The sequence below is a fragment of the Strongylocentrotus purpuratus genome, unplaced genomic scaffold (assembly GCF_000002235.5).
Source record: "Strongylocentrotus purpuratus isolate Spur 01 unplaced genomic scaffold, Spur_5.0 spur5_scaffold_8, whole genome shotgun sequence".
In the NCBI taxonomy this organism is placed as follows: Eukaryota; Metazoa; Echinodermata; class Echinoidea; order Camarodonta; family Strongylocentrotidae; genus Strongylocentrotus; species Strongylocentrotus purpuratus.
This window is the reverse complement of record NW_022145614.1, coordinates 1,036,931-1,062,748: the sequence shown is the minus strand read 5'-3', so window position 1 is coordinate 1,062,748 and position 25,818 is coordinate 1,036,931. Positions and strand designations below refer to the sequence as shown.

Below are 25,818 nucleotides of genomic sequence, written 5' to 3'. Positions count from 1 at the left end.
GATCATGTCCAAGACTTTGAAGGATTAATATCTTATCATAGTAAGTTTCTGTTTCATTTAATTCAGAATCAATTTCGATATACAAGCACTAGCTGTCTTTGTGATCAGGAGAATATTGCATTGTTAATAGATTAAAGAGCAATCTCAAAGAGATATTTCAACATTTTAAAGATAATGGCCCATTAAAAGACAAAACAAAATTGTAAATGAGTGTATGACATGCATTTTCTTTCCCTGTTTCAGCCTTGATGTGTCTTTTTTTTTAAATACCTATAACACAAACAGATATGGATTGTGCAGTGTGGTCTAAACTTGTTTTTCACATTAACAAGCTAATCAGAGTAGTTTGGGAGTCAGAGGCTTAGTTTAATTATAGTCAGGAAATTGGTATATAATTGTGGTTGAAATAATAATAGGAAAACCAAACATAGAAACCTGTGATGCAAGGTTAGATATTGTCACATGCACAATCCTGATTTAACTTTTGCTTTTGTGTGACATTCAACTGAACAAATGCCTTTGTGACAATTTGTTTTCTTTCCAATTCATCCCGTGTTAAAAAGTTTGTTTGTTCTTTAGATTGGACTATATTTTATTCTTGAATGATCAGAGTGTCGGTCCTTGACAAGAAATCATAAATAGGAGTCATTCGCAGCTCCCAATTATGAGAGAGAGAGAGAGCGTTGGCTCTTCGTGATCAGTGACCTGAAAAAATGGAAAGAAATTTTTGACTGGAATCTGTTTGCTGTGGGGAGTCACCTACACTCTGAAGTACGGGGCCATGCAAAAACATATTTTCAAGTTTTATGAAGCTAATTCATTGATTCTCTGCATTGATGAATTGATATCTTTGTTGAATGGATCCCTCCTTTAATACTACCTGATCTTTGGTTAAATACTGTGTTTCATGTTTTGCAATGATGCGTGACTTGTATGGTATTTACCGCCTGTTTGTCTCCTTGGTGCCGCTATTCGCACAATATCCCAAACCTGTTCACTCTGTTTGCCAGCTTCTTTTGAAGAGGTAGTAAAAGGGGTAGATTAGTATTTGCTGAGTTTTGGGATCCTTTCATTTTGTTGGAGCCTGCTTTTCTGTTATCGCTATGACCTTACTTTAAATAAAAGCCAACTTGCTTGGAGTGTGTTTGTCTATATGGTCACAGGAATGTGTATTATCACGTTGATGTTCATGACTTTGAGGTAGTTGTAAGTTGGCCGTGGATCACGTTTGTTGGGTTATATCTCTCTGAGTGACATTTTAATGGATCTATGTACAAATTTCCGGGAAACCTTGGTGGATTTATTTGCAAGTCCTCATGAGTATGGGTGAGTATGTTTAATATAAATCATTTGGAAGAAATTCTTTGATTGTGTTTCTTGACATAGACTTTATTTATCTTGAACAATGTGAATGGGAAAGAGTTTAGTAATCATACTTCCTGTTTGGTTTATGGTTTCAGTATGACTGACAGATTATTTTGAGCAGAAAATGTGATTTTACAGAACATTTCCTGTACCATCCATTATTGAAAAGTTAAAAGTACAGTGAACCTTGTCTACTACTCTTGGGATTAGAGGTTCATACTTATTTATGCCAATTATTCAGTTACTTCTTGCTAGCTATAGATCACACAATTCATACTTAGAGTACTACTTGAAACCTACTTTACATTTGCCATTTTTCTGCCATTCCAAATAGACTTCCAATTATTCTTAAAAAGTAAAATACACAAGTGGGATTGTATTTTGGTAATGAATGCAGATTATTATTACAATGCTACCATTACAGTTGTTATCAGTAGAGAGCATTGTGATCTCTGTACTTTCATCCTTTTAGAGTTGTTTTCAAAGAAATTGCACCAGCTTATACATATACTACCTATCACCTTTTGTTATCGCTTTACCAGCCTCTTAAAGTTAATCAATAATTACACTGTGTTTCTTAAAAGGGATGACAAGACAAGCTTTGTTATTAGACTTTTCAAGATTTCCTGTCCCATTCTGACTCTCCTCATGAGCTATTTCAGTGACAATCTGATCTCTATGCCAGTTTATACAATAGATCATCAATAAACCAAGATATATATAGTTCAGTGATAAACCTTCTTGTAACTGTCTTTGACATTGATGAATAGTGCATTTTACATTAAATATTTGGAACTTGTTGATTGTCTTTGTGGAGCTAGAAGCTAGGGCATTTACTTGATGCTAAGGTATATGAGAAAACGCTCCAAATAGACAATATTTTGCTCCTGGGTTTCCCTCTATATATTCTGAAAACTTGATGTCTTGACTATGACAGCATTTCTCACCTACCATATTGCATCACATTTAATTCAAAATATCCATTTTTAAGCTGATTTTACAAAACATTTTCTTGTAACTATTTGTTTCCTGTTTTGTACAAGTATGACGTATTTAGCATCTGTTGTGTTGCCCGTCTGTTCAGTGTTGATAGGATACAAGCCTCATTGGCAGACAAACCGTAACATGCTGTTTTATTAAGACATGTGTTGGAACATAGTCAAGAGGATGAACACCAGACCACAGACCACAGATTTGAAATCATGTTATGAACAATTATAACTTCCCTTACTGGTATATGCAGAAAGGTTGGCATATATGGCTAAGATGTAAGCCCCTTTTGTGTAAGAGACAGAAAATAGATAATTGATTTCTATTTTCATGAGGGTGTGTAATTATTCTGAAATTTGTTTGAGATGATGTTGCCACAACATGCAATGATTGTAATGTTTGCTTTAGATGTTACATGGCGGATTTAAGAGATATGATCAGTGTGTCATTGTACAGCATGTAATCTGAACACATCTCACTCCTACACATTATAATGGAAGTTATTGACGTCGTCTGTTCATTGCTGATGTACATCTATCCACCCACCTCTCCACTATGATCTCTTTCATTGTTTAAAGCCCCTCTAAAGTGTTGGGAGCCCCAGATTCACAAAAAATTTGAGGGCAAAATTTTGCTTCAATTGCATCATAATGTAGAGAAGACACACTTCTGCAAATATTCCCCCCCCCCCCAAAAAAAAAAAAAATGTGTTTGAAGACAAATATTGATAACAGAAAACCTAATTTGGGTTTTCTGTTGTATGCAGAAAACCTATATTTTGCATTCTTTCAATATACAACTTCAAATACATTTGTTTTGAAAATCATTGCAGAAACGTTTCTAAAATGACATCCTCTTTCACATTATGATACAATTTTAAATTAAATTTTGCCATTTAATTTTTGGGGCTCCCAACACTTTAGAGGGGCTTTAAAGTTTTGGAAATACAGTTAGTATACAGGTGCTAGAAATTGGACAACAGGCTCGCGCGGGCTTCGCTCTTGAAGAAGATACTCCTGATATTTGTAATAAAAAAATGAACGAGCAACTCATGCTGAAGATCTCTTTTTCTTTCTATCTTTCTATCTCATCTAGGGATGCTATTACCTGTGTAACAACTCTCTTTGAGCAAGTACGCCAGACATGCAGTCGACTTGATGAGATGACTGAAAGAAGACTAGCACATCTTCAGATGTCTTTACATCTACAGATCCTGGAGGAGGAGTCTACCAAGGTATTAGAAAAAACACAACACTTTCCCATAAAACCAGAAACATTCAATCCAATCCAATCCAATCCAAAAGATATTTGATATAGCCCCTTTTCCTTGTAGTTACGAAGCGCTGCACACACTCTCCACAATGAAACTCTCATGGTTAGTTAAGGACAGTGGTTTTCATGTCAAGAAACTTATACAAAAATTTGATGTTATACCAGTTGTACTTCAATAAGTTCAATTATTTGTCAGCATAGATTCCTACAGAACATGTTTCTATAAAACCAGAAACATTCACAACATAAAACTCTTATGGATTGTTAATGACAGCGATTCTTATCGCAAGAAACTTATACAAATGGAAACAAGTTGATGTTATGCCAGTCGTACTTCAATCATTTCTCAGCTTGAAATGTTGTGAATTTTAACCATTCTTGAAATTCACAAACCTATTTCATGTGTCTGAAGGTTCTGGTTTAACAGTACATACTCAGGGAAAGTCAAGTTCTAAACTGTCCTTACATTCCCTTAGTAGGACTTCTTCTTACTGGGTGTGTGGAGAAAAAGTTTTGAGATATGTGAGTTCTAAGCTAGCCCCTCTTTACATCTTGAATTTGAGGTGTCCAGAATAAAAAATTTGGTGTGCCATGTTTACTGGACTCTTGTTTGTGTCAAGCTGTGCATTCCACAGCCAACCTCTTTGTGATATTGTAGGTTATAGTTAACCATTAATTCATATTAACTCTTATTACCTTTTATATCACTGTCTTAAAAGAGGCCACATCTTTTCTTGTTTTTTTCACAGTGCATACCTATTTGTAAAAAGGAATACTTTATCAACTAGCCAGCTTCAGAGCTGTTGAAGTCAAACAATGAATGTTTTGAAATAGAAAGTACTTTTTCTTTTACAACAAAGAGTTTTGTCTGTGGACTCTATTCATACCTACAGTCATTATGGTCAGTCTATGGGGCTAGACCTGTTGTTAAGTAACACAAGGACAAATAACAATATACCCTGTGCCAAAAATTTGATGCTAAATCTCTTTTTCTAGAAAATGGAAGAAAGGGTTGATGGGCAGGAAATTGGTTGGAATTTACTGTAATGACCACAGAGAGAGAGATGGGGGTTGGAGGAGGGGTAGGGGGAGGGGAGGGGAAAAAGAAAAGGAAATGCAGGAAACGTATGGGGCTGTCATATATGTTGAATTGCTACTGTGAAATGTCAAATGGAATGTTTTTCAGATTTTTAACCATTTATAATCATGGTGTATTTCCTCTTCAATGACATTTTTTTTAAAGTTCTTTTTTTCTCATTTATAAATTTTATTTAGTTAGACCTTAATATGACACTAAAAACATCTTCTACCAACTTAAGCCTTTGAGCCCACTTTGACAGACTTTGGTTCTAAACTGAGAAGTGTCTTCCGAATGATAATGAGAAGAAAAAAAATCATATCTGATTGACAAACAAAATCTATAGAATTAAGGGTATTCCAGGTTTTTTTTATAGCAAAAGGGTTAAAGGGTTATGATGGTATGCCAAGATGGACTTTCCCTTTGATTTATAGTCATTTTCAAAGGATTCTTCTTTGTTCATATTATCATATTATGTTTATTATTGTTCATATTATCACATGTTTATCATTGTTATACTATTGTTATATTGACACTACGTTGTAAATATGTTTGTACTCTCATACCCCAAGAGGGGGTCGATAGAGTCAATAAAATCTTACAATCTTACACTCTTATCAAGTTTCAACTTTATGATTTCCATACCTCTTTATCCATTGTTGAATGACTAAATCATGATTTCTTTTCTCCTCCTTGGCTTGAAGGTGAGTGAATGGGTGAAGACCGATGGAAGCAAGAAACTAAAGCAGCTGGACGACATGTCACCTGACTCTCTCAGCTCAGTCATCAGCATCCAGAAAGACTTTGAGAAGTTCTACTTCAATGCTGTGGTTAGTAGACCTCTACCTTAATACTGTTTGAGGGAAGTCTGTCTGTGGCATATCATACACCACATACATTTAGAACTTAGGGGTCTGGATGATTATGGACAAATTTGACAACACCATATTCATCATGTTAGAAGTCTGTCAGTTCACATAGTGCATTAAGCTATGGTCACAAATCAGAGCAGCGACCGACCGATCAGTAGCCTGCTTGGTCGCTGCTGGAATTAGGCATCGCCCAGCAATTAGGTCGGTGCCCGGGCGGCGACCGCCCAGGCACCGAGCGTATTTTGGGCGGCGAGTGAAAAATGAGCAGACGCAGCCCAAATTTTAACTCCGCGCTAAAACTTCAGCGGCGACCGAGCAATGCCCTAAAAACGGGCGGTGCCTGGGCGGCCGCCGCTCGGTGGCCGGCCAGCCGCCGGGCAGAATTGGTTAAAAACTCGCCGCTCGGCCGCCGAGCAGCCTACTTTTTGGTAATGTGACCATAGCATTAGACTTTGTACTTTTAATGTTGTTCAAATTAAGGGGGATGGTACATGTGGATGTGCACCTCAATGTATGATATTTCAACTAAACATTGTAACAAGATCAAGTAGTATTGAGATGAGTAATGAAATAGATTGATGAAAGAAAGAGGATGTCCCTTTACAATAGTGGTCGTGGAATAAAAGCAATCTCATAGATTGTTTAGCATGAGGTCGGATGTTTCTTGTCAAATATTAGGTCACATAGGAAATGATTGGATTGTGGTAAACCAAGGCTTAAACCCAAAACCACAGTTTGAAAAGACATGTAGAGGGATAACCTGTGACTTTTGTATGTATGAAATGGTATATTCCATATGTCAAAGAATATGAATTACTTTTATCAAGGTGATTAGCAATAGACTCTTGGGCATTGTGTAGCTATAATGACCATTATTTGATGTTGTGATATGTGCATTTCATTGCCTGCTAAGGTTAGGGAGGCATGACATACTGGCATGGATCTGAACATACATGTACTTTTCTCAAACTTGTTTTGAAGTTATCAAAATCTATCTTTCTGATGATAGTAGCACTGAATAGTATGATGCTTGGAAATATGTGGTTTTAAAAGTTAGAGGCAACCATATGAGGCCTTAACCAAACATTTTTTCTCTCTCTTATATTTTCACACATACCGGTACCTATTATTTTAAAGAAAGAAATGTTTCATCTATTTGTATGTGATATTTTTCATTCATTTTTCTACATGTTCCTCTTATACCTTACAGAAACACATCGGTCGTGGTGAAGATGTCTTAGAGGAGATCCACACCCTAGCAGATCAAACAGGTGGTGGTGAGGGGGGCGCCAGTGCACCCCTCAAGACCCCCTCACTCACGGGCAATCTTAAGGATGAGTTACATGCATTCAGTCAGAGTCTGGAGAATAAACGCAAGGAGATAGAGGAAGCTGTCTGGCTCTACACCACGCTGGATAAGGTTTGTAGTCTTTGATCTTAACCCGTTGTATACAGGAGCTATCTGCAGAGTATTTCACAAAGACTAATATCGACGTTGAGTTGGACATGACCATGACAGACCGTTTATGCCACTGTTTTTTCCCACCATTTACTGGCACTGGTCTCTCAAGGGACATACACATCATGGCCACAAATCTACAGAGTTTACATTTGTTGATAATTTATTATTGAAGGAAAAAACCAGTGGCATGAATAGCCTGCCATAGTTAAATCCATCTTAAGTTCGATCTTAGTCTTTGTGAAACACTCCCCTGGCTCCATGAGCAATTAGATAGTAACCTATAGGGGGTAGGAAACTTTCAAAATGATTCTGAAACAAGAAACTTAGAAAGAGGGAGAGGTAGAATAGGAATTATATACCATGCTAAAGACAAAACTAAAAGGTGTTACGGATGAAAACGATAAGTTCTGCAGCAACAATACCAGAGTTTCTTGTGTTATGAATGTAATGACAGGGTCAGAGAGAGTTTAATTATTCCCCTAATTATGATGATTGATACAATCTGTTATGAGAAGATAGATTGATCATGAAGTTGTTATTCTTAGAATTGCTCAATCTCTTCTAGACTCATTAATAATAATAATAATATGACAAATTTATATAGCGCTTGTGACAAAAGTTTCAAAGCGCTGTACATGTACACAAATCAAAATTACTTCAAACAAAATCGATATTACTAATGGAATTAACATCACTCAAATTACCAAGAAAACAAAATATTACCTACATAACTTAACTAATTATCGTTACTTATATTAACAAGAAAATCAAATATTTCTATCATAACTTAACAAATTGACATTACTCAAATTACCAAAAAGATCAAACATTACTAACATTACTAAAGAAATTAACAAAATATGTAAATTCCTTGGAAATTAACACATTTAATGTCATTGGTATTCTTTGTTCTCTGTTGAGATGAGCCAGCTGGTCCCTTGTTATGACTTAAAGGTGATTCATAGGTTTATAGAAGGAACCCAGACCTAACAACATAATGGTCCACACTTGCTAATGATGACTAGGGTACCTGAAGTTATTAAACAAACATATTAGACCAGAGATAGATCAGAGGATTACCAAGTCAAGATGTGCAAAGACAACCAATGATGAAGGATTATGAAATGTTGTAGTTTGATGTTAGATGTACCCATATACCATATTGCATTGAAATTAAGAACCATTTGTAGACTAGAATGATATCAGAGTATTTGAAGAGAGAGAGAAGAACACGTTTCTTGTTATGATAGAAAGCGCATTGTTTAGGAATCTTTTAGTATATTTACCATTGCCACTCTAAACGGTTTATTATTATTATTAAACATTGTGTATTGGTTTATCACTAGGACTAGGATATTTCTTGTTTGTACAATCATGAGCATGACGGTTGTCTCATGAAAAGGAGACAGGTCATATAGATAGGAATGGTTGCATGTAACTTCATGATGAATCATAGAGCTTTGTCACTACTTTGATCTTTATACGGTTGTAATGAATTCAGACATAGAGATAATATGAGAAGGGGGTACAACATGCAGGGTACAAGTATGTTGTACGTTAGATCATTATGTGCAACGTGCCTCATGTGTCAATCTTTGTTATTGAGCTACTGTTATAATGGAAGTGTTTTTTGGGGGGGTGATTTGGGGCCCTTTAGCCTTATTTTTCATCTCTTTTTGATTGAGTTGACCCTCTTTATCCTCTCATGGTTTAATTGACTTTAAGCCACTGTAAAGAATGAATGCATTTAATCCTAGTGTCCACTATAAGGGATCAAAGTCATTATATTCACAAAGCCATACTTATTATGGTTTTAAATCCAATTCCAACAGACAGTTAGAACTATTCAAAAATTCTTAATCTAATCTTAATCTGAATTCAGAGGATAGACAGCTTGTTTCATCACCACAATCAGACACAGTTTAACATTGATTATAATCCTTATTCATATGAAAATTAGATTAATCATTTGTTTCTTCACATTAATTCTCCAAGTGGGACCACTTAATGTTGAACTTGACCATTGACCAGTCAGGAATCTTTTCATGACCAGGGTTAATCTGATATTAATGGGTGATGGAGGTGCCACTAATGTTTGTTTAAGCTCTTTAAGAGTGTCTTTGATGTGGCTGGAGGTATATTAACCTAGGTCCTCTATTACTAAGAGTCAACACACAAATCACTACTATAGCTCATAAACTTCTCCTTCCAATGGTACGAAGAAAGAAATCGGAAGTGACATCAGAGCCGGCTAGTAGATTAGGTTAATGAACTCAACATTCTTTCCAAGAAAGATGGAAGGTTGTCAAGAAGATAGCTTGGTAGGTGAAATATGTTAAGGCTAGGACTAAATCTTCATAGATGGGACAATGGATAATCTTCTCATTAATTTAAGTTTTTAGCTAATCTGCTCAAATCATTATTATCTAGAAGGCTGAAGAGTGAATAGGAATAAGAAATAATTTGATTCAGCAGGTTACCTTGCAAGAATAAGCGATAGTGGAGGAATGAATGATTCTCCTTGAGGCAACCTATACATTCTTATAAAGAGGAACTAACGTAAAGCAGCTAAGTTAATCTGGTCATTTCCTTCTCTAATGTTTTGCAATCTATGCCAGAATTGTATGCCAAATGACCATATTTTGGAATCTGATTGGAGTTCTATTGTATTGTATTGTATTGTGCTCTTTGCTTGGTTCTCGTTGATTTCATGACCGGATAAATTCATACAGGATGAACAAATCAACTAAATCCTGAAACAAAGGATGGTTAATTTGATGGTCTTTGTCTTAGAATAGATCTGAATAGATTTAATTTAATACAGGATGACTTTGATGAATGCTAGGATTTACAGGTGGTCAGGAATAAACAAAGAAAGATGGAAAAACGTTATGACTTGAATAATTGTTGTTCTTTCATTAGAATACAAGAATTTTGGTATAGCATTCCCCTACACACTCGTACCATATCATTCCTGCAGTCTTGTGTGAAATGGCATTGAATCCAATCCAGCCATTTGTTGCTGCAGAGATACTATGGGGGATGAAATCAGAGAATTCACAGATGAGCTCCCATGCATGGTAACTGTGATATGAATAGAACAATGTAAGGATTGTTCCATTGGATGCCTTCATTTCACGTGCATGGTGTGATGGTTTGATGCATCTAAAGGGAACCAATCAACCAAGATGGATGCACCAGCTCATTTGTCTACAGCCTCAGGCCTCTTTCATTGGTCGTAAATCTTGATTCATATTGATAAGCATTCATGCAGAATATAAATGAAGCAAACAGGCAAAACTAACTGTAAAACTAACTGTAAACAAGTGATTAAAAAAACCTGATAGATAATATATCAAGTGGTAACAGCGTCCAGATTGTAGGTCATTAAGTTGTTTATATCAAGCATATTTCATTGTCCCGATTAATTTAATACTTATTAAGCAATTCTCAAATCTCTTCTTCTTGAAAACACTTTAAATGTGGTGTTCACCTGACACTCTTCATTTTGTGATTTTATGTTTCAACACTTTTGTCTCTTTATACTTGAACACCTGTTCTTCACAAAATCTCCAAACAATCTTTGTTTGATGAAGATCGCTCCTCAGATCATTCCTCTAGGAAGAAAAGAAATGCTGTTTAAATGCGTTAAAAAAGGGTATAGATTGATGATGATCATTGTCACCCTAGCTCTAGTAACCCATGACACATAACAAACAAAGATCTTTATGACCGGTGTTTAATGAGTTGAAGATTGGTGTAAGAGATTAGGAAGGATTAGAAGGGGTAATATACTAAGGTTACAAGGTTGTATACCATGGTGAATTGGTCTTCTTGAAACCATGTGAGTAAGACTTCCTTCAAGATCATTGTTTATTTATGGCTAGTCTCAGATGATGAAACATCTTCTTAACGTAAATGAAACAAAACAGAACGAAATAGAAGACGTTTGTGTCCAACCGATTTACGATTGAAGATTTCTTGGAAGATTAGGTTGTAGGTATCATAATATTTAGATACTGTACCTTAAGATAACGTACAGCAAACTTTTTTTTTTTTGGTGGGGGGGGGGGGGCCTGGGCATTTGGAGAGAAATTGTATTGATAAGTGAAGCATAACATAGCAATTGAATAAATTTTACAACTGTATTTCTAAATTTGTTTTTAATTGATTTAGTGTAAGTTTGTAAAGTTCTTATATGTCAATAATAAAGTACTTGCCTCATGAAGGTATTACCATATTGGATGAGTAACAAAGTGCAAAAAAAGGTTGGAAAGCCATGATAAGGGTCTGCACCTTGAGACTATAAGAAGATGAAACCATGTTATGTAATAGTTGGATGATTAGGAGCCTATTGCTTTGTTGTTAGAGGAAGGTTTTTAGTTGTGAGTCTTGAGGTGGTGGTGAGAGGGACAATCTTAAAATGGAGTCCAGAGTCAAGTTTTATCAGAATATGGAAGATATCTGGAACGATGTAAGTAGCTGGGAACAAATTTGTTCTCATCTCAACTTTTATTTCTAGTTTCTACTGACCACTGTGAAGAAGGAAACTTATATTCATGGTATGTTTTTTTTAAAGTATAAATGTATTTATTATAATACATGTTTCATATTTCATCTAAAGTGATATTAATTGTTGATTGTGTTTTCTTACAGGCATATGAATGGTCTTTAGGAGGAATGAAGTTTGTAGCTATGCTTGGTATCGAGGAGACAAGTAATCGGGAGAGATGTCGCGTCCATCTTTGTACTTTGGAGAAATACCTTCGAGAGAACCCTGTTATTAGCGACGAGGACTTCAAGAAAATGCTTCAGCTTGCCCGAACTCTTGACAAGGGCAAGTGTGTGCAGCAGGGAGAGTTTGCCCAAAGACGATGCAAAGAGACTCATGGAATGATCCAGAAGCGAATGGAACAACTCCGGAACATGTTACGCAACCCACGTTTTGCTCAGCGCAATTCTTATACCAACGGAGACACTCAGGTTCGCATTAGAAGGACACCCTCAGATGTTGTTAAAAGGAAACCATCAACAGACTCACCCGATAAGATCACAGAGGAAGTCCTCAAACCTGTGACAGCATCAAATGTTGCTCAGGAAATCTTGCGTAAAGGACCTAAGACAACCCAAGCCAAACACCAGCGTGATTCTATGCACAGCAATGGATCGGTAGACTCAGGAATATCAGTGAGTGAGAAAGCATCAGAACGATTAGCAGCTGCAGCAGCAGCGGGTGCCACAGCAGGTGCTACGACAGGGACGCAACCAAACAGCACAACTGAAGATAGCGTTGTGACGTTACGCCATCCAAGAACATGTAAAACAATTGAACCTATCAGGGAGCTTGAACCTATTCCAGCAGCTAAGAATGAGGTTATAAGGACTACGAGTCTAGGACGGTTAGATGAAGGGTTTGAAGAGAGGGAAGAGGAAGGTGAGAGAGGTGAAGAGACGACCAGTGGGGATACACCTACAAGTCAAGAAACTCAGAACAATGATGGTGCTCCTAAAGAAACAGAAACCAGAGAGAAAGAAGACTTCTTATCAGATGAAGATACAGATCAGGTAAAACTCAAAAAATCATCATTTTTCTTTAAAATCTGTTCCAGGTTATATTTCCTTTGCAAACTCAGCTTATATTAAGTCCATTGTTAGCAGATGAAAATAGTCATAATCATCACATGGATAGTGGATACTAATGAATTACAAACATGATTAAATAGATTTACCTATCATAAGCTGAAATGTCAAAACTCGGTAGAGAAGAGAGAGAGAGAAGAAAGAGACAGACAGACAGACAGACAGACAGACAGACAGACAGACAGACAGACAGACAGACAGACAGAAAGAAAGAAAGAAAGAAAGAAAGAAGAAAGAAAGAAAGAAAAAGAAAGAAAGAAAGAAAGACAGACAGACAGACTGACAGACAGAGAAACAGAGAGAGAGAGAGAGAGAGAGAGAGAGAGAGAGAGATAGATCCTATTTGCTGTAACCTTTGTGGCAGCCCTTTCATGTACATCATGGATTAAAACCTTAGAAGTGTTCCTCTCAAGGCTGGTCTGTAATAGGCCTGATCTAATAATTGATCATTTCTCTGTGTGTAGTGCCGATCGGACTAAAGGACTAAAGAAAATGCAGTTAATCATGAAACATTCAACAGAGCTAAGCATGAATTCATAAAAGAAGTGGAAGGCCACAATTCAATTCAGTTTTGGAGTTCTTTGAAGTATTAATTTGCCCGTATTGATTGAACAATGAGAGTAATTAATGTATTCCCTTGATAGACCTATTGAATGATAATGAAGATGTTATTCATTTGTAGCTTTCCTCTCCCACAGTGTTTTTCATTTATAATCATTCAAATGAGGTGGGATAGAGGTTAAAGGAATGGTTTGTATTCCAGCATGGCATGGGATACAATGACATAGAGTATAGACGGTTAATGAACATAGAAGACAAAGAAGACAAAGAAAGTAGCAATGTTCCCTGATAGCTAGGATAGCAATAATGATTAATCAATTTCATTCTTTTTTCTTTTTTTTAAAATGTATCATGCACTTTATTTGATTATTTAGGTAACAATGTAAACTTTTCATCATTCATGCATTCATAGCACTATCAGGCAATCAGTGTATTTCATGTCTCCTCTCCCACTGAATAAAGGTTGTACCACCAGAGGCAGGATCATTCATATTGACCTTTGGATACACAGTGAACTTTTCTCTTTTTTCCTTGAGGGGGGAGGGGGGTGTACCTGTTTGTTTCATATGTATTGTGCAATGCTCCTTCTATCCTTGTCTTTTATTTGTAGAGAGAGATTTGCAGAGCACATTGTGCAATGCAACCCAGGAAATAATCTGCCTGTCCATGAATTACTCAGATTTTTCCTCTTTTTTCAACGAGGCACGATATTGCTTTTTTTAAAGGGGAATTTATTGTTCAATTGAACAAGATATTTGTGTCCTACATTACAAAGATTGTTCAGAATCCTAGGTCTCATCCATGAATGCTACAGTCAGTAGCATTCTCATTCAATGACCTGCAGAGAGAAAAAGAGAGAGAGAGAGAGAGAGAGAGAAAGAGAGAGAGAGTGTGTGAGAGAGAGGGGGGGGGGGTAGAGGGGGGGGGGGGGGAGAGGGGGGAGACAGAGAGACACACAGAGAGATATCCTTCAACACTAATGTAGTAATCACATATATTATACCAACTTTTCAGACACCTTTGGAAATTTGTGAAGTTAAGAGAGACTCTTGTTTTTGGTCTTATTCATTGTCTCATACCCAAGATACATGTAAGATGCTTATCTTATGCAAATAAAGTTTTTCTTCTTGTCGTTGTCTTGGTACCTTTTATGAACATTACTGCCTGTACATATTAAGCAGCACATCATAGATATATGCTCGACTATTACTTGTCCTAACTTCTAGTTCCTATAGAGTAATCATATTAAATTTCTGTTTTCCTCCAGAACCAATGGTCACCTCTAGATGCTAACCGTCATATAAGAAGATCCATCTGCCTGGCAGACAATCCTTTCAAACTAGAAGCGGAGTCTCTAGCCAAGCAACATCCTTGTTACCGTCGGTTACTACTCATCATTGATGAAGTGATACAGACTGAACAGGACTATGTGCTAGCTCTCAAGTATATCCTAGAGGTGAGAACACATCCCGTAACTCATCCCTGACTAATACTGCTCTTAAAATTGTATATCAAATCCAAGAGGCAAAATTTTCTCCAGTTTGTGCACCATAGGAAGCAACCATATTCAAAGATTATTTTTGTTTGTATTGTGTCAAACATAACCAGTACTCTCATGTCTTCAAGCAATTGATTTGTTTCTTAAGTACGTCCTTATTTAAAATCAAGTGTTTTATCTTTCTTTTTAATACAGAGTTTGTATTGTGTGGTCAACACACATGAAAACATTGATTTGAATAAGTAAATCCTTTTATGATTTTACAGAATTACGTTGTTGAGATGGACCGAGAAGACATCCCTCAAGCATTGAGGGGTAAGAGAAGCATTGTGTTTGGTAACCTAGAAAAGATCTACCACTTCCATTCAAGAGTGTTCCTAAGGGAGCTCAAAGGGTGCATGACTACACCCCTACAGGTGGGACAGTGCTTCCTCAAACATGTAAGTACCAAGATGTACCACTAATCCTCTCAGTATACAGCTAGCATTGCAAGAATTTCTCTGAAAGCTGACTGTATTATATTTCAGTTGTGTCAATCACTCATTTTTACTAATTTCCCTTGATATTCTATATTGATTCCTTCAGAATTATCTCAAAGGTTTCATATAAAACAAGAAATAAAGTTGCTGTCTTGCATGCTGAATTCAGAGTCTTACACTTCAATATTTTTTGGATACCGGTAGACAATGAAAAGTGATGCTAGTGGGATGTAATTCCTTATGAAATGAGTGTGAGAACATAGAACAACTATCTGCACTGTCTCTATGAGGTTTCCTGATCTGGTGTTATGAATGCTGCCCTCTGTTGTTGAAATCATCTATAGTCATTTCATTATATTATTGCAGAGGAGGGATATTCAGAACAAAAATGACTGGTTTTGATGTTGTACATCGTAATAATATTCAGCTTTTATATAGCGCTTAATACATTTCTGACATCTCTAAGCACTTTAAAGATATACTTTAAAGATATACCATACAGGTCTTCATCACAAAGCCTGAACCAGAGTGGACTGAAAGCTCTTTTTCAATATTATAACATTTATCTTCCTTTTATTTGTATATATACAGAGACAAGAGTTTGGTCTTTATGCCCTGTACAACATGAACAAACCAAGATCAGACAGTTTACTAGCTGACTTCGGCCACTTCTTTAGGGTAAGTCATTTCTAATTAACGACTGTGCATGCTCTAATTTGTTCAGTTTTTTCTTACCATATTTTTCTTCTTCTCTAAAGCATATACAGTACTAAATATTTTAAGATATTGTGGGCATAACTACAATTTAAGCATTTGTATAATTATAAATGTGTGTTGAGTTCTTTCTTTTGTTGTTTGCTTTAAGTACAGTATGAAAAAATGATCATTATACTTTGTAAGAGTATAAGAAACATTATGGAGCTGATTATATCAATAATATATCAGTACTTCATGTTATAGTAATAATATATCAGTACACCATGTTATAGTAATAATATATCAGTACATCATGTTATAGTAATAATATATCAGTACACCATGTTATAGTAATAATATATCAGTACTTCCTCGTTTGGTTCCTAAGGGGACGTTGAGGAGTATACCAAAGAAGAAGAAGAAGTTATAAAGAACGTTCAAATGTAAATAAGATACTCTTCCTATAGGGGAATGCATGCTGGAAATCTTGTCATATGATTGATATATTACTAATGATTGATATATTACTAATGTGATACTTACAGAGCAAACAGCGTCGCCTAAAGGACAGCATGGACCTAGCTAGTTACCTCTTGAAGCCAGTCCAGAGACTAGGGAAGTATGCTCTCCTCCTACGAGATCTCATCAGACAATGTGGAACTGAAGACCAGGAACAAAACCATCTCAGAGTGAGTACATTCCCGTCCAAATCATCTTAGACCTTTACCGTAATTATTAATTATTTACTAAACATGATTTAGGAAACAAAAAGTTACACCATCTAAGAAATTAAGAGAGTCTGATGAAGTGCCATGGAAGTATGCCAGACAGATATTGATGAATCATATGTCAATCTTATAATTAAATCAAAAATATTTTTTAAATTTATTTTTCAGGCTGCAGAAGTGATGATTGAGTTTCAGATGAGACACGGTAATGATCTTCTAGCAATGGATTCTCTACAAGACTGTGATGTAAGTTAGCGTTCATTTAAGAAAAAATCTTATCAAGCCGATGATCATTTTGAGACATTCTTCAAGACTGTTAAGAAGTACATGTAAAATATTGCAAAAAGACATTTATTAAAACGTAATCATCAAACTTTGTCAACTTGAAAATTTGAAACCTTTAAAGTACTATCCATTTTGTTTTTCAGTTTGTTTATTCTTTTTTTGATTGGAAAATATTCGGGAGGCAAATTTGAATAAATTGCAGTGATAAGAAAGCTGTTAAAATGCTATTCTTGGATTGAGTAGAATTTATTAAATCATATACATGTAAAAGCAAAACATACAATAGAAAATAGAAGACTTAAAACTTGCAAAATAACAAGCAAATATATGGTCAGGATCACAAAGAAGCAAATTGCTTATAAATAGGCCCCACAAAAAAAAAACGAATTAAATATAATTCAGTCACTTCTTCAGCCACATTTCCATATCTGTTCATCTTGATTATATAATTGAGATCGTATATGGATCTTACTTTTATATCAACTTAATCTGATGTTCACAAAAAGTTGACTTTATAATGTTCTTTCACATTAAGAAATGCATATTTTTCTCCTGTCGATTATTTGCCTGTCACAAACTATCATGCTTTAAAGAAAACAATGATCAGCCTCGTTCTATGTTAATAGCCATGCGTTATTTCACAGTAATGGGTTATGAATTAGTCTTGACATTTTTTGTAAGTAGTAATTATCTTTTTAGAATGTACAAGTAAAGATATTACAATATTGCTGCAGGGGGATCAAAATCTTTTAAGAGAATCTAAAAAGAAATGAAAATCATAAATGATATTCATGAATTCATTTCCTTTCAAGGATTCTGAAGCAGTGAAGTGCACTCCATATAGAAAACCAATCAATCACAAGATTGTTGAATGTGACCTCATTTTGACTAAAAACTTCATTTCTGATGAAATGTGATCGGAAGGTCAGCCTTTGTCATATCTTGATTCCGTAATATCCCTGGTCATGTGATCAATCAAGTACATTACAAAACACTTTTCCTTTTACAGCAATGACAGCATTTTCTTACAAATCAGCCAAATTATCAATCACCATTCTCCTAGCTTTATTCCAAAATATCAGCACTTACCTCTACTGGCTACCTTCCAATTACTGAATGCAAGAATGTATCTAGTAGAGATCTCTCTTTCTCCATGCCTGCTTTGATGAAGGTTTGGATGAATGTATGACAAGATACAAACATGAACGTCAGGTTATGTAAAGCACTGAATCCATTATACTATGGATAATGCATTGCTATTCAATCTAATACACAGTCTACATGTATGTGTGCTGGATAAGCACAGACTAGCAGTATTCACCTTTCTGTCTTTAATACACTGTGTCCAGATTCTCAAAACAGAACTTCATCTGAGGAAAACTCTGTATCAGGATGATGAAGAAAAACAAAAAACACATGGATATTGAAATATAAAGATATAATTCCGTTTTCATCTCTTCCCTTTCTTTTCTTTTTAGGTCAATTTGAGAGAACAAGGTGAACTTATCAGACAGGTATGTATTAGTTTGAAGCATTCTGGCAATAAAATGATTGTCTTTGTTTTATCCTACATGACAGTACTTGTATATTAAAAGGTAGCTGTAAAGAGTCATATTAAACTTATAGATTATCGTCATTACACATGTAATATCAAGTTGATACCATAACAACACCCCCCCCCCCCCAAGAAAAAAAAGAGAGAAAAGAATTGGCTCAATATTTCACCTAAATGAATGAATAAGCAGTAAAGGAAACAGTGTACATGCATATGCAAACAAATAAGTGAAATTTTAGCTCTTAAAATAAGATTGGGTACATTGATACATGGAAAATCTTACCCAAATTTTTTTTTGTTCATTTTTATTGTATTTTCCAGTTTCAAAGAACCAATGAAGCTCCTTGGATTCTGAAAGACTCATTCTCGAAAGATCTTATGTTCACAATTAATTCAATTACAAGTTTCTAAAAAAAACATTGTTTTTGTTTATTTGATTGATTTAAAATACCTGTTATTTGTGTTGTTGTTCTCTCTCAGGCTGAGTTCTTGGTGTATCGTGGGATCAGGAAGTGTGTACGTCATGTTTTCTTGTTTGAAGATCTGATTCTATTCAGCAAACCTAAGAAGACGAGTAAAGGACATGATGTCTACCAGTACAAGTTCAGTCTCAAGGTAAGACCAAGGACCTGTTTCACAAAGCCTTTTTTCAATGACAAATGACAAATATCAGTGACAAATCTGCTGAAAACCAATCAGAAGCAAGGATTTCAGTAGCTTATAACAAAAACTGTCATTTGTCACTGATGACAAGTTTTGTGAAACGCCCCATTAGTTCATTCAGAAGGATTGTTCAACTTTCCTGTATGGTACCACTTGTCATATGTGTATTTGAAAGAAACAAAATGGCTGCTCTGTTACACTATTTGAATTTCTGTTTTCACTTCTTATTTTATCAATTCAAAGAGAATATAAACTTGTAGTATGTGAGCCTGAAATAAACTGTGTCTCTATATTGCTTTTGTGAGTTGCAGTGTTTTATGGACACACCATAAATGATTTAACGCTTCATTAAGAAAAACTGATTAAGACTTTATACAGTGATGTACAGATAATGTATTTCACTGCATACAAACGTTTTCTGTTGTCTATGACTCTCCTTATATCTCTCTCTTCTTACAGATGTCAGACATCGGTCTGACGGAGAGCATCGGAGAGACTGGGACAAAGCTTGAGGTTTGGTTCCGAAGACGCAAGTCAACGGACAAGGCTTACACCATGCAGGCAAGGTCTCCTCAGATCAAGAGGGTCTGGACGACTGAGATCAGTAGACTACTATGGCATCAGGCACTCAGGAGTAAAGGTGATTAAACAGCAATGGAATACTCACCATGGAAACTATCTATACCAGGGACAACTGAATACCTATATGGGGGATAGAATTATGAGATGGTAGTTGTAGTTCAGCGTTAATAGATCTCTCATTATTTTTCAAAAAAATTTTCAAGCTGAATTAGTCTCAGATTCCATGTGTTTTTATATGTAATTATCTTACATGTCTAAAAATAATAAATGTTACTACTAATGGCTTCCTAAATTTGATGATGGTTTTCAACCTATAATGTATGTCCCATATTTAGAACAACAATGATAGATTTAATACATTATTTTTTCAAGAATTGACCAAACTAGCTTCTATATGATGTTAACTGTTTGTATTTTGTTGTTATTTACAGAAACCCGTCAGCATGAACTCTCATCACTTGGTTTCTCTAGTAGACAGTCATTTGATATCAAGCCTAGTCAAGATAGGATTCATGATAGAGCCGTCAATCTCAAAGGTGAGTTCACCCTGCCGTCTGTTAAAGCCCCACTGTCCTACTTGTAGCTACTCGCTCCCTCTATATAAAAAACTTCCCCAATCGGTGCCTGTTGGTCCCGCATGATCCTCTATTTCTTATGTTATTTGAGAGCTGAGTTGATGAGATAGCCACCTGTCAGTGACCTCACTGTGTGGTCTAATCCCTCCTAGCCACACTAGTGTTGATAAGCTTTAAAATGACTCTAATATGAATCAAGGCATTTCCCCCATGAAATACATTAACAGATATTAACAGAACTTTAAGAGTTGACTTCACATAGAGATTTACTATTTGAAAGAAAATAATAATTTCTTTAACAATTTCCCCCCTCTAAAGTTAGAATAATCTCATATTAGGGGGACAAATTCTGTTCCTAAAAGCTTTTTTTTTAATCCAGGAGGCATTGATCTATGTTGCTACATCCCTCAAATATCCCTTTCATATATAGTCTAAAATTGGCTTGCTTGTTGAAAGTACACACAAATAGCCATTGATAAGTTTTGTAATAATGTTTTCTGTGTTTCTTCTGCCCATAGCTCCCAGATCAAGGAACTCAATAGCCATCTCATCTTTCAGTACAACCAACAAGCTCTTTGATGCATCAGCCTTCTCTTCCATGACCAACCTGATGACAACTCAAACATCCTCCTCATCCTCCTCCTACTACTCATCTCCATCTCGGCGCTTCTCTCTGGCTGGTTCCTTGTCTCTAGCAGGGTACAACATCCCTGAGATGGGTGAGAGTGGGATAGAGTTTCCTCCTCAGAGACCTACAGCAGCTATCAGTCCTACAAACACCCTCCAAGGTACAGACAGTAGCGGAGACAGTAGCGCCTTCAGCGGGGACAACGTAGCCCCGGTATCACCCGTTGCCGGGGTAACGATGCGGCATGGTGATGCGAGGGGTAGGAATCCCTTTGTGAGGAGTGTTCCATCACCTAGGAGTTCTCAGATTTACCAGGAGACTATGTTTACATCAGAAGTAAGGACGATGAGTGTCAGTTCACTTCATTCAGAGGCTCCTACTGTGGAAACCGTCACCAGTCAGAGGAGATCACAGAGGAGGAGTAATCAGTTTGTTACAGCGGTGAGTCGTCAAAAAATTTAGCAGTTTTCAAAGCTCTAACAAGATTTTTTAGATCGATAGGACATTATAATACAGAGACAAGATAAAACAAGAAAACTCCTAAAGATACATGTATGATCACACAATTGTGTTAGAAACACCCTGTAAGAAGAACCTCACAGGAGCCTTAGGAAGAACATCATTGATGAAATTGAGGCTTCCATGGAGAATTTTTTTAAAAATCATTATTATTATTATTATTATTATCAGAGAATTTTGTGAAGTATAGTGGAATAGTAGAAGCTATCCCTTGCTCCTTCTTCGACTTTGATTTTCTAAAGAACGTGAATTAATTGAGTTTTTCATACTTTCTTCTACCCCCCAGGTATGAGGCCGAGAAGGAAGAAAACCTTGAACTGAAATGCTGATGCTATTCTCATAACAGCTAGCACCAGATGTATCCTTGGAGACAGGAATCATCACATAAATTCAGGACACCCTCTAAGTTCAACATGGTTCCTCGCAGCATGGACGCACTCCTGTCCCGTCATTCCTTTCTTGGAGGTTATCTATCCTCCAAGGTTTTGCTGAAGATGGATATTTATTACTCTGATAATTCAGCAGCTTTTAAAGATGATTTTAAACTTGTAATCTAAGCCCAGTAATTTTCTCATTATTGATACAAAATATTTATTGAGACATTAATTGAGATATGCCATAGATGTTTCCTACTGGCTTCCCAAAGCCTATAATGCTGCTCTCCTGGCTTTCCATAAGTCACGATGCTGCTGTTACTCTTTTAGACAACTTTCAAATATTTGTATGTTTCTCATACCATTAATTAGTAGATGATTCTCTACACAATAGCTTGTGCCTTCAACTCATTAAGGCACATTTTGTTTTTATCATTCCTTTCGTAAAGGAAGAAGTATTAACCCTATTTTCAAACACACACATCATCCCTCGATTACAAGCCTTGACAGAGGATTCCCTGACATATCGCTGGTACACTATGGCATCATCATGCATGATGAGCTTGGTGATATCGTCAGCGTTAGATGGATGATAATTAGGGATCTATGACATGATAAAGGCAAAGAAATCTGTCTTCAAAAATCTTTTTACAGATATTTGTATCTTACTTCTACTTTTTAGTTGTATCTATCTGGACCCATAGACGTAAAGCTACCTCTTTTGTACATCCATTCAGTTTTAGTGAACCAAACACAGGTAGAGATAGATGTTAAGATGGTGCTATTTTATTGGTAGATTGTTAATTTGTGTAATTTGTGTAATCAAACGATTGGTCTTTATCTGATGGTGATGATGTCACAAAGGAGATATTTTAATAAGTATAAATGAAGTGTAATCGGTAAAGGTGACATAACAATGGAGTTCATTGTAACTCATACTCTGATCATTAATGATTAGAATTCTTTAGCATTATTTATAACATGACTTTTTGTAATGACATTGAGATGTAATGTACGTCTTCCTTCCTATCAGTGTGCCTTGACGACTAGAACAACGCTCTCCCAAATGCTGCAAGAATAATTATGCAGTATTTCATGTACATGTATCGTAGAGCTTCAAATTCCTTTGTCTTTTGATATGATATATGTCAAGCAACGTATACGAATGTCAAGCAACAGTATTCCATCTGAGGTCATTTATGGTAAACTATGCAGTATATGAAGCAATCAGCTCTTGTTGTTGGTTAGTATGTGATCTAACGTATTCATGAGTGTTCAGTGTAGAATCTTATCATGTTTGGTAGAATGTGTATTTATTTCAGTATTGTGTGTAACTCCAGATAGACAAAGTCTTCCATTGAAGACTAAGGGCACATTAGAATGAAGCTGCTCAGACCCAGTATACATGCATGAAGAATAATGGAATAAAGATCATGATTGTACTTAAGAATATCAACCTTGGTTCTTCTGGAATCAACTAAAGTTTATAAAATGATTTAATAATCAATCATTCATTCTAGATGGCATTAATGACTTGGAAATCAGATGTGATTTTCATATATGTACTAACTATTATTCTCTCTTTAAGTATGACTCTAATCTAGGCAAAGTGATTAGTTTTTCTCTGTGGTATAGGGAACACAGAATTGATGTACACCTAACTATGTTAAACTTTTGCTAGACATGTAGGACATGACTTGACTATGTGACAGAAATAACTTGACTAATGTAACATAAAAGTAAATATTAGACTTTAATATACTTCCCAAAACTAATCACGATTATAATTTTCACTGCGACTGAAAAGCTGCCAAAATGCACACAAATAGATGAAATCTATATGTTACTAAACATTCTTTCCATTCAGAATTTCATTTTTTTGAATAATTTTGACAAGTCTTCTTCATGAAGCATTTATATAACAAGAAGTGTGCTAAAGAAAGTTATTTATTCCAATTTGAATAAATAGAAGATATCTAACATATTACAAACCTTCCTAACAAGGCAGATGAAAGCCTTTCAACTTGTTTTTATAGCAGTACTTAAGACTATTTCCTGACCTAAAATATTCACTTCATTCTTGAGTAATATGACCTCGGCTTAGTTTTAGAACCTTGTATATGTTTGTATTATTCTACATTTGTATGTAACCTGTACATTACTGTCCGGTCAATATAACTTATAACTTGGACATAAGAAATTCAGATTAAAATTGCTAGAAACTAGAAAGATGTCATAAAATACATATTTATGTGTACTATGCATTTGAACATTGAATGACTGATTGATTAAATTTGTGAAATGAGCAAATGCTTGAGTGAGAGAGAGAAGGGGAGAAAGAAAGAGAGAGAGAGAGAGGGGGGGGGGTGGGGAGGGGGAGAGAAAGATAAGAGTTAGACAGAAGAGAGAAAGAGAGAAGAAGAAAGAGAGAAAGAGGGAGAGAGAAGTGGGGAAGAGTTAGAAGATAGAAAAGAGAAGGAAAGAGAGAGAGAGAGGAAAAGGGGGGGGGGGGGGGAGAAAGGGGGAAAAGAGAGGGAGTGAAAGACAGTTCAGCATTATCTATTCTAAAATTAAGAGTCAGTGGTCATACAACAGTGGTTTGAGCAGATGAGAGTGATATGTGTTCTCTAACTTTTGAAGGAAAAATGACCTCAATGTTTAAACCTGTAACTCTACATGCTTAAGTGCTTATAAAAAGTGGAAAGTTTGAAGTAAGCAAGCAAGAAAAGGAGAGAAAGAAGACTTTGGCTTACATGTTATCACAGTGATTTGCACCTGGTATTCTCCATTTTTTAGGTGCATTCTCAAAAAGTGTGATGAAACCAGATGAAATTGTCTTATTTAATTACATTCTTTAAAGGGTGCATTATTTATTACTAAAAGTCAGTTATCATTTCCTTACAGCCCGTCTGCACTAGTTTGGCCAGGGGGATTAGACCTCCCTGCAAGGTCACTGACGGTGGTTATCACATCAAATCAGCTCTCAATTAACATAAGAAAAAGGGGATCATGGAGGACCAACAAGCACCGATTAGGCACGTTTGCTATGTAGAGGGAGCAAGTAGCTATAAGTAGTGCAGTGGGGCTTTAAAACACTTTCGATATGAGGTTTCATCATGGCTCCAAATCATTACATAGTACGTTAACCTGTCCTCCCACTATCACGAGGTGGAATGCTTCCTAGGGTTATTTTGCTTTTAACATGAGTAAGACCTCGCTTCATATTCCCAGATATTAAATGAAGCTGAGAATGAAGTCAAATATTAATTAGCAATGCATAGATTGCCACCTTAATCCTCCTCAAGTCATCAACCCACTCGACATATGAATAGTTTAATTTCCATATATTCTAAGCTAGCTTCATATATAACTTATAGAAAAATATTGATCATAAATGGAGATTAACTTGAGAAGGGTTGAGATATCATCAGAGCAACTTCACAGCGATATTCTTTTCTTTTATCATCATCATCATGACGATCTAAGTTAAGACAGCTTAGCTTAAAAGGCCATCCTGTTTCAAGGAAGGTTATTAAACATACTCAGGTCATTTATCATTTATCAATATAAATGTTATCATTCACATCATTCCAATAAATGTAATTCCCATTACCTTCACCCTATACCATTAGCACTACCTCCACCACCGTCATCACCACCACCACCATCATCGTCACCATTATCATCACCATCATCATCATCACCATCACCACCACCACCATCATCGTCACCATTATCATCACCATCATCATCATCACCATCACCACCACCACCATCTTTATCGTCACCATCATCATCATCACCATCATCATCATCACCATCACCACCACCACCATCATCATCACCACCACCACCACCACCGTTTTCATCTACTACCTCCACCACCGTCATCACCACCACCACCACCATCATCGTCACCATTATCATCACCATCATCATCATCACCATCACCACCACCACCATCTTTATCGTCACCATCATGATCATCATCATCAT

At 36.0% G+C, this 25,818-nt stretch overlaps 1 protein-coding gene across 1 annotated transcript in view; it reads left to right on the top strand.

The window, feature by feature from the left end:
• LOC576494 (puratrophin-1) overlaps positions 1 to 24,051 on the top strand; it is a 97,305-nt gene extending 73,254 nt beyond the window's left edge. Inside the window, exons 10-24 of the mRNA XM_030975930.1 lie at positions 3,451 to 3,589; positions 5,410 to 5,535; positions 6,788 to 6,997; positions 11,696 to 12,604; positions 14,508 to 14,696; positions 15,005 to 15,178; positions 15,809 to 15,895; positions 16,459 to 16,602; positions 16,810 to 16,887; positions 18,405 to 18,440; positions 18,962 to 19,096; positions 19,604 to 19,784; positions 20,158 to 20,262; positions 20,820 to 21,370; positions 21,735 to 24,051. Coding sequence (XP_030831790.1) covers positions 3,451 to 3,589; positions 5,410 to 5,535; positions 6,788 to 6,997; positions 11,696 to 12,604; positions 14,508 to 14,696; positions 15,005 to 15,178; positions 15,809 to 15,895; positions 16,459 to 16,602; positions 16,810 to 16,887; positions 18,405 to 18,440; positions 18,962 to 19,096; positions 19,604 to 19,784; positions 20,158 to 20,262; positions 20,820 to 21,370; positions 21,735 to 21,740 — 3,070 coding nt within the window. The 3' untranslated portion in view covers positions 21,741 to 24,051. The remainder of the gene's footprint in view (positions 1 to 3,450; positions 3,590 to 5,409; positions 5,536 to 6,787; positions 6,998 to 11,695; positions 12,605 to 14,507; positions 14,697 to 15,004; positions 15,179 to 15,808; positions 15,896 to 16,458; positions 16,603 to 16,809; positions 16,888 to 18,404; positions 18,441 to 18,961; positions 19,097 to 19,603; positions 19,785 to 20,157; positions 20,263 to 20,819; positions 21,371 to 21,734) is intronic.
• The last annotated feature ends 1,767 nt before the right edge of the window (positions 24,052 to 25,818 follow it).